Consider the following 10,073-nt stretch of genomic DNA (forward strand, 5'->3'; position numbering starts at 1 on the left):
AGACATTTCACTCCACTGCACTTTTGACAGCTGAATTGTGTTAATTGAGATGAATGAAGCTAAAATGTGACTTTCACAACTCAGTGTGTTTTTTATAAAAATAAAAGTGTTTAAACATTTAGGAAGAGATGAATATAAAAGGTGAGAGAAAGTAAGAGTTAAAGGAAAGAATGTGTATATGAAAAAAATGCTATATTAATCCTGTGTAAATGTTATTGCAGGAGAAGCAGAAGGCAGGATATTATGCATGGAAATCCACTGACTCAGTGCAGAGGGTTCAATCTGAAAGGTAAAAACTACCTGCAAGTCAACACTTGGGCTAAGAAAATAAAAATCAAGTCCTGTGCTGAGACATGATGAGAAATTTTCATGATGGTGATTTTGAGACCTTTTTTATTTTGCAGTTGCAACTTTTTTCATGTAGATGTAAATGTAACTATTTTGATTCATATTTACATTTAATTTATATTTGTGGCAGTGTCTTCTTAATTTTTATGTAAATGCAACTTTGTTTGGTTAATGAATATTCAAATTAATGTCCACACATAATACATTTAGTTTGAAAACCTTCTTTTCCACCATTTAGCCTTCCATCTAAATTGAGAATTTGTTTTTGTCCAGGAAAACAAAGCATTTTGTAAATGCTCTCCGAATGTTTTAAATGAAATACGATGTGTTCATGTTGAGTGTACATAGGTATATACACTAGATATCGTATACGAACCCTAAGCAATACCGTCATCATATTAGTACAGTGCTTCCAGGACAAATGTCATTCGACAGCACTAAGTCAAGACCAAAGCCAATCTGAAGATTCTGGGCTTTAGCGCAGGTGTAGAAACGGGTGTAGAAACGAGCAAACAAAGAAAACAAAGCACAATAGCAGAACATTTTATGAGCAAGATTTAATTTTTTTTATGATTTTGTATGTTACAAACTATAGAAAAAGTAAGGTTATTTAAGATAATACAGTGACTTACTGCACATTTAACATTTAACAATTCACACAATCACTCGCTCTTTGTGGGCAATACACTTATTTATTAATGTAGAAAAGTGATGTAAAATTACCATTTTCGTAAAAAAAAAATAAAATTGCATACTGGGAAAGCTTCCGATCATTAATATATGTATATGTTTATATATCTATGGCTCCGGATGGCCAGTCCTCCACTGCACCTTAGTCCCACATAAATTTCAAAAGAGCGCTACCTGATACCAAAATGGCAGCTCTATTGACACATTCCTTTCAATAGACAAAAACTGCGAAGGCGACATCTAATGTAAATATCCATACTGTAGTTATAGTGTTTTATTTAGTGCATTTATAGCTTTGTGATGGATGTCTGTATAAGCTTGATACCTTTCAGTTTTATGAGATCATCCTTACTGTACACAGGCAAGCATCATCAACCAGATAAAACCCTTTGAAGAAGTCCAATATTTGTTTTGGCATGATTTGCATATATTTTTACTTGCTTTTGCAACTTTTTAAAAATTTTTATAACAATTGTGTCACCTACATCAACATCCATTAGCCACTTTTTCACTATTGTGCTAAACGGTTCTAAGATCTCTCAGGTAAACAGGGATTTTACTGCATAGAGAATTACAAGATGGCCACTTTAACTATCATAAACTGTTATACAAACTCCAGCATTTGACAAAAAGCAGGTAGGTTCAAGCAGGCTCAAGCACTAGTCATGATTTTAATTACATTAATGTTAGCCTTTTAAAATGAGTTTTACTTGATAACATTTATTGAGACTGAAATACATTAATATTGTGCAGAAGAATTTACTTTTTAAAATAATAATAATAATAATGTTAGCGACACGGTGGTGCAGTGGGTAGCACAGTCGCCTCACAGAAAGAAGGTCGCTGGTTAGATCAGTTGGCATTTCTGTGTGGAGTTTGGATGTTCTCCCTGTGTTTACATGGGTTCCCCCCGGCTGCTCTGGTTTCCCCCACAAGTCTAAAACAAGCAGTATAGGTGAACTGGAAAAGCTAAACTGGCCATAGTGTATGTGTGTGAATGAGAGTGTATGGGTGTTTCCCAGTGATGGGTTGCAGCTGGAAGGGCATCCGCTGTGTGATAAATATACTGTTGCCGGTTCACTCCACTGTGGCCAAAAAGAAAATGAATGAATGAATGAATTAATGAATAATAATAATAATAATAATAATAATAATAATAATAATAATAATAATAAACTTTATTTGTAAAGAATAATTACACCGTTGTTCTTCTACATTACAATTTCAACCAGAATTAATCTGAATACAACTGAACTCAATTTACTTGCTTGAGTTCCTAAAATGTTTATTTTTATTAAGCATTGTAACACAACACATTTGTCAGTTCCTAATTTCCTGTTTCCTTTCTAAATATAAGCTTGTTTCTAGAAAGCCACGTCTGGTTTAGAACAAAAATTTCAGCCGTTTCCAAGACTAGACGTGAATCAATCTAGTGACTAAGTATTTTGCTCATCAACAGCATATCTACAAATGGGAACATTTTGGCGTTTTTGAATGTTGCCATAGAAACCAACAATTTCAAACTGCTTCGAGTAGAATATCCAAGTCAATTATGTTAATTCTGACATGTGCGCAGCCAATGCTAATGCTAAACCGCTAACACATCAAAGTCAGTTTATCATAACCACATGCAGTTTTCCCATTCTACCATGACATTTTTATAAACATACGTATGTACATACTATACATATACAGTATACTAGCTCACTGATGTACACATTTGCAGTGCCTAACTAATGCAGATTGAGATGCTGCCTCACACATCTTTCTCTCCTTCTGTCTCACATGTTTGTATCATTTTCTCCGCCCTTGCGAAAGACGAATCTGTCACAGGACCAGAACACCTGCTAATTTGAATACAATTGGCACCAATACTGTCAGTGATCCAGATGACTCAGTTCAACACTTGGATGCATGCGATTTATTTAATATCAATCTTAACGAGCAGTAGAAGCATTTTCCCAGCTGCAAAACAAAAGTAGCATATTGTCAAGACAGATGCTGAATGTATGATATCATTGGCCAGTGTATAGAGCACTTATCCAATTACACGACTTATATTTTAGTGTATACTCCGTGAACTCATCTGCAGTTGTTAGAGTGAGAGTACATGGTTTGATTAGTATGCGCTAAGTGTGTGAGAAAGCTGGCTAACGCTTGATGTCTTGTTTCAGCCTACAGGAACGCAGTGGAGATGACTCAGTATGGAGTCAAAAACAACACCACCTTCCTGGAGTGTCAGCCGAAATCTCCCCAGGCCTCGGTTAAATGGCTCATTCAGAGAGACAACGATCGCAGGAAAGAGGTCAGACAAACCTGTCCAAATTGACACAATGTGACACACAGACAGTGATACTCAATGTCAGTTATGCTCACTGAACTATCGTTGGTGAAATATCATCAAGTCTTTGCTATGATTTATCAGCAACCTGGAGATTTAAACCGTTAATGCAAAACTAGAATAAAAAAGGGTAATAAGATCAAGACAAATATATATATATATATATATATATATATATATATATATATATATATATATATATATATATATATATATATATATATATATATATATATATACATATATATATATATATATATATATACATATATATATATATATATACATATATATATATATATATATATATATATATATATATATATATATATATATATATATATACATACATACATACAGTATGCCTTCATAACAATTAACACAAATATTATACTAAAATTGGAATATTTACACACACACTTTATAAAATTGTGCTTATGGTAACAATACTCTTACATTAAAAATTATATTCTAGAAAAATAATAAAATTATTATTATATTATATTATATTATATTATATTATATTATATTATATTATATTATATTATATTATATTATATTATATTAATTATGTATTAATTATATTATACATCATTCAAAACATTTATATTACATAAATACGTATATGCATGTGTGTTTATGATTTTAACAATTTGTTGTAAGAAAAAAGCCCTGTTTACAGAGTTTAGTAACGTAAGTATTTGACTCTTCTAAAGCATAATAATACTATCATTTGTTTGCAGATATTTAAGAAACATGCCAAGTGAACATACTTGTTTATGTGAAAAACAATGCTGAAGTCAGATATTCTGCTTTGAAAATGTGCGTTACATGCCGGAACGACTGTCTTGGTTTTGGTAATTTAACCAGCCCAATTCTAGTTTATCCAATAATATTTAAGCACCCCGGGTTGTCTTGGTGGAAAACCGTGTATTTCAATCATTTAGTCAGTAAGGCTCTCAATGTGTGCGTCCGTGACCAAAATGCGACCTACAGTACAATGAACAGTAGCAGACTTTGAAGTAAAATACATAAAGTAGTTATTAATTAGAAACAATATAAATACTATGAGCGTAAAAACTAGGTGAGAAGGTTACATTGTAACCTAGTGTCCTAACAACACGTTACTTGAGGGTAGAGTTTGCTGCAGACGAAACACAACAAAAATTTAAATATAGTTATCTAGAAGCACAGAATAATACACTGCACTCCATCTAAATCGTAAGGTTTAAAATCTAATTAATACATATTAAACCTCTTTAACATTATTCAATGTACATGCTGAATCACTGGTATGTGCTGGCTTGCATTAAAGTTCCATTTTAAAGGGTTTATTTTATTTTCAAGATCTGAGGTCAACTATGTGCTGCTGTTTATAGTATTATGTCAATAAATGTAATATGAAATGACATTCAAACTCGAATTATTAGCATTTAACACTGAATAAAGCACCTGAGGTGTACCAGAGGTAAACAATGTTAGTTTATCCTGTTGTTCAGCTGCAAGAAATAGAAGCCGTTTCTAAAATATAAATTCCAGGCGTTGATTAGGACAAAAACTCCTTTTAATATGGAAAATATTCTTTCTATTGTGTGCCGTTGCTTTCATTTAGAACACGGTTTAAATCGACAGTCAGGCACACTGCTGTTAATTAATCTGGCGTTAATCAATCTTAGTGTTGTCAATCTGGCAACCTGCACTTGCGTTTGGTGGCATGGGTAGGTTTAAGGGAGGGTCAAGGTATAAGGGGTGGTCAACAGTGTATTTACAAATGTAATCACAAAAGTTAATTACAGATGTAATTACATACATGTATTTAATCAAGCATAAGTACACAGTAAATACATGTATTTACACAATAAGTACATTGTATTCTATTGTATTCTATTAATTCCTGTGTAAGTATATATTAGTTAAGGACACTTAATATAAAGTGGGACCCAAAAACTGCTATATATTTGCCTAAATGTTATTTTAGATGTGTAACATTTATTAAAACAGCATTCACTTAAATATTTGACTATTATATACACAAGCATATACATTTTGCCGGTTTTAAATACAAACCTAAAAACCATCTAAATGCTGTTCTTCTCTTTCGTAGTATTTCTTTATTCACTAAAAGTCTTTCCTCTGTCTGTCTGTGTACAGGTGAAGCTGAGTGATCGTGTAGTGTCCACCAATCACGGTTTGCTCATCCGCTCCGTTCATTCCTCAGACCAGGGTCTCTACTACTGTCTGGCCACAGAGAACGGCTTCAAGCGCACACTGGCAAAGATCCGTCTACAGGTGCTGAGCGAGGCTCTAGTCAGCGCCCTCAGCAATAAACAACAGTCTCCCTGGGGCTGGACAGCCAATCTGCACCCCAAAGCCCTGGTGTCGGCCTTCAGTCCAGCTGAGACGCTCGCCATGCATCAATACTGCAAAGAACGCAAGCAGATGCAGAGTTTGCAGAGCATACAGAGCCCCATGAGAGGAGATCTGGGAAAACTCAAACCCCTGCTGGACCACAGGAAGAGCAGGAACCGCCGAAATCACTTACAGCAGGACTAAAAGTGGATGGAGAGATGATGGAGGAATAAAGACATGTTTTAGGAAAGAACTCGAGAGGGAAATAAAGGAGAAGTCTCCTTTGCTATAAACTGGCTTTTTTGTCTTCTTCAAGCTCAAAGCATCTCAGGTGCTTCCTGTAGAACAGTCTTATATAGAGGAGGAAGAGAGACTCAAACACACATACAGGCACTCAGTTTGTGTTTTGCTTTAATGTATGTGGATGCAACATTTCAGAACAAACAAAGTAATGCAAGTCCGTGGAAAGTCCGGTGAAATTATTTGACGAGCACGGTTTTCTTTCCCGTGTTGATGCATTTCATATTTAAACAGAAAGTTGGACACTTTGAAAGACTTGTCTTTAATTTTAGCCAATAACCTGATTAAATGTTTATGTAATACTTTCTAATACTTGTCAAGTATTAACAAAAAGGACAGTCTCATTCTGGAGAGCATCTGATTGGACAAAAATTTGGATATGCCCCTAAGTGCAAAATCAGTCATCTTTTTTTTTTTCATCGTCTTTTTTTTTTTTTTTTTGGAGAGAAAGAGATTTTAAAATGTTTATATAATTTTTATTTTTGTTGTCATGATTTAGGAGTAACATGATTTCTAATACAAGGTAAATAGGACAGATCATCTGATTGGACAAAAATGTGTATACGCCCTCAAGTTTTTTTCAGGGAGAGATATACAATTTTAAATGTATCTAGTAAAGGTTTATTTTGTCAACTTAGAGGAGTAAACATGCTTTAGCTTCACAGTTAACAGATAGAGATTAAGGGTGTTCTCGTACTTGGCTATCCGAAAAGGGCCAGGCACACATGACCCCTATTTCCCGGTTTGTGTGACAAGTGTTAGTGCTCTGAATCGGGCCCAGGCATGGTTCAGTTGGCCGGCCCTGTCTCGGTTGGAAGAGGTGTGCCAGAGCGCAGTTTGGTTGGGCTTTAACAAGGTACGCTTGTAATCTGAGTGCAAATCACGCCTGAGCACAAAACTAAAGATGCAACGTCACGTTTAATAGACTGTTTCATCTAAATTTATTAATCAGTCTTTTCAATGAACGTGAAACGTCATGGTTTATTAAACATAAACCCCAACAGCTGCCACCTTCAGCAAACCTGCAGCACAATGACTTACATGAACATTTATGAGTGTCAAAAGTAGAGGATCTGTTCAGCAGGAGATTTGATTGTGTATCACTTCATTTCAAACTACTTAAAATAAAATAAAACAACTGAAGCAATCTTCACTGTACTGAGCAAGAGTGCTACTCATTTGTTAAACTATACAATTGCATTATCGATGACGCAATCATGCTCAAACTTAGAAAGTAAAATAACAGTATGAGTGCAGGCAGAGGGGGAGAGGGGGACAATTGCACCTGAGCATGGTTCAAAACAACCGTGTCTAGTGTGAGTACACTCTAAAACCCTCAACATATCGGTTTTGGTTTCTAATTCATACATAATAATTGCATAAAATTAGAATCATCAGCATATTATGCTTTTGGCCTTACATTTACATATACTTTGTTACTATACATACACTATGTGCACTATACTAGCAGTGTTTTGAGGTCTTTTAAACTCATTTTTAAAAATAATTTTATAAGAATATCACAGTATTGATTTTGTTTTAGGTACACAAATATTGTGAACAAACACTGACTAAAAGCTACACATTGTTGTAATCACAAGTGTTGTAGACATATTTTTTTAGCAACCCAAGCTTGGTCCAAGCAAAAGTCATGTTTACGGCAACAAATCTGGATAATACTTGGGTAGTTTAGGTACCAAAACTCACTATTAACTAGTTGGTTTATAACATGCACATTATTGAGTAATTGGCTGCTTATTAGTACTTAAAAACAACTAAACACAACTACAATAACTAATATAAGATACAAATTCTACGTTTTTTGAGCTAAAAGTCATCGTTAATGGTTTGTTAACAGTGAAAAATAAAGTGTGACCCAAATTTGACTTTTTGTTTTTAAATTTCCTTTGAATATAGTAAACTTCTATTTTACTACCTACGACTACCTACATAAGCTTCAAAATGGCATGAAAAATAAACAGTTTATCTTTGGCCTCCCCACATGAGAATGATAACTTTATTAATAATTTTGCAAACTTGAGCTCATATCATGTAGAGCAAAAGCTTGTTTTTCGAGCAAATTCATTATTTATGGTCACAGAATGGGAATATTTCTTGGAAACGTAGACCAAAGTACATCAGGCCAGCTGCACCACAGATGTTTATTCGGGAAAAGAAAGGGAGAGTAAATTCTTTGGAGATATTTCAAACTGTACCAGACAGGTGCCCATAAAACTGTACTGTTGTGTAGTTTTCCCAGTATTTTGCCTCAGAAAACCTTGTTAGTTCAAAATGTGTAGCTGTTTATGGATAGTTCACCCACACAAATGACAGTTTGTCATCATTTACTCACCCTCATGACCTTTCAAACCCGTAGAACTTGCACCGTACATGTTCTGTCCTTTATATTCTTGAACATTCTTCAAAATATCTCCTTTTGGGTTTCCTGAAAGAAAAGAATGACATGAGGTAAAAAGTTAAAATGTTCTTGCTATTGGTATAAAATGTGAGAGTATGTGCACGTTTTCCTCTTATTAAAATGGTATGCTGAACCAGAATAAAGATTATTTGTAAAGTACTTAAGCCCCAGCAGTGCCATAGTGTTTGGATCTCTTAAGAATAGGCTCATGGAGGCTTGTGATCATGCATATTGTTTAATTGTTATTCCTGCACATGTTTGACGATGATGGGAATGAATGTCTTGTTAATGTATTCTGGTTTGTGCACATTTGTAATGTGATTGTGACGTATTTTAGATGATGTATAGCATTGTACAGCTTTCAGTTTGGGATTACTCTGTCTGTGTAACTTATGTTTTTGTTTTCTTGTATTTTAATAATTTAAATAGTTTAAAAGCTCTAAAAAACAAAAGAGAAGTTCAGTCACTCTTCAGTTTTGCAATAGTTTTCTTTATATGGATTTTTTTATATGGATTTTAATCACATACAGATTGTTTTTTCCCACCTGACACGTCTGAATTTAATTTAATGCCAAAATTTTCGACCGAATCTGCATTTTGCAAAAGTATTTTTTTCTGTGGCATTTTGTGTGCTCTCCAAAGGGCATTTTGAGTAACAATAATGTTTTAACAATATTCTATAGCAAATATGCTGTATTCCCTGTAAATGTTAATGATAATTTTATTTTATTAAATGTCTTGATTTGTGTATACCTATTTATTAATGATATAAGCCTGAACAACTGCATTAAAACAACTTCAAACTTTTACATGTGTCAGGAACTCTCAGTTGAATAACTAGTTCATAGTACTGTATTTTATTTATATTAAATGAATAACATTTGTAGTAAAAAAAAAGTAACCTTTGGGTCATTAAAAAAGTTATTAAAATGGTATTAAAAGTAATACTTCAATCATTTACATGTAACATTTTAATAAATACCCATTTTAATAACAAAGATTTCTTTACCAGTATCAGCCCTGATTATAACTAGTGATGATTTTTAATGGATAAAAAGGTTATTTTCTATATATTACTGGCCAAGATAAATCAATGATCAGAAACAGCATACTTTTTGTGCAGTACCACATTAAAAAATACAACACACACACACAAACACACACACGCACATTAGTTTTCCCAACACACACATACAAAACAGACTGTTATCCACATCAGTGCATAATTTCAACACAATTTATTAACATATCTATTCATTTATTAACAAATTTTCCAGTTTTAAAACCTGTTAATGGAAATGGAGGCTTATTAACAAAGAAGGTATGGCATTTTGCTTCAATGGCACTGGGATTAAATATTAGGATATTTAGTTTTATTGGGTTTCAACAGAGACGTTTTTGTTCTGAACACAGGCCTACCTCGTTTTGCCTTTATACAGTATATTTATGACAGGAAATATAAGAATGAATAAATAGCAAATACAACAAATTTGTTCAGAATTATACTCATTTCTACTAAATTACCGACATTTGTACTGAATTCGTGCTGTCATCTGAGTGCATAGCTTATATTTGTCGATAAAATTTCCCGTTTTTTTTGCTACCTTGAAGAAACGTACATGTAAG

General features: G+C 33.6%; 2 protein-coding genes across 2 annotated transcripts in view; one reads left to right on the forward strand and one right to left on the reverse strand.

Annotated features, from left to right (window-relative positions):
• sema3c (sema domain, immunoglobulin domain (Ig), short basic domain, secreted, (semaphorin) 3C) overlaps positions 1–9,256 on the forward strand; it is an 84,508-nt gene extending 75,252 nt beyond the window's left edge. Inside the window, exons 16-18 of the mRNA XM_087248266.1 lie at positions 222–289; positions 3,213–3,343; positions 5,531–9,256. Of these exons, the coding sequence (XP_087104392.1) occupies positions 222–289; positions 3,213–3,343; positions 5,531–5,932 (601 nt within the window). The 3' untranslated portion in view covers positions 5,933–9,256. The remainder of the gene's footprint in view (positions 1–221; positions 290–3,212; positions 3,344–5,530) is intronic.
• The window catches only part of kdm7aa (lysine (K)-specific demethylase 7Aa), a 248,442-nt gene that overhangs the window by 164,895 nt on the left and 73,474 nt on the right, over positions 1–10,073 (reverse strand). Inside the window, exon 5 of the mRNA XM_087246068.1 lies at positions 8,382–8,474. The gene's annotated coding sequence lies outside the window, so the exon portion shown is untranslated. The remainder of the gene's footprint in view (positions 1–8,381; positions 8,475–10,073) is intronic.

The sequence above is a fragment of the Danio rerio genome, chromosome 4 (assembly GCF_052040795.2).
Source record: "Danio rerio strain M-AB ecotype USA chromosome 4, GRCz13ab, whole genome shotgun sequence".
NCBI classification, from domain to species: Eukaryota; Metazoa; Chordata; class Actinopteri; order Cypriniformes; family Danionidae; genus Danio; species Danio rerio.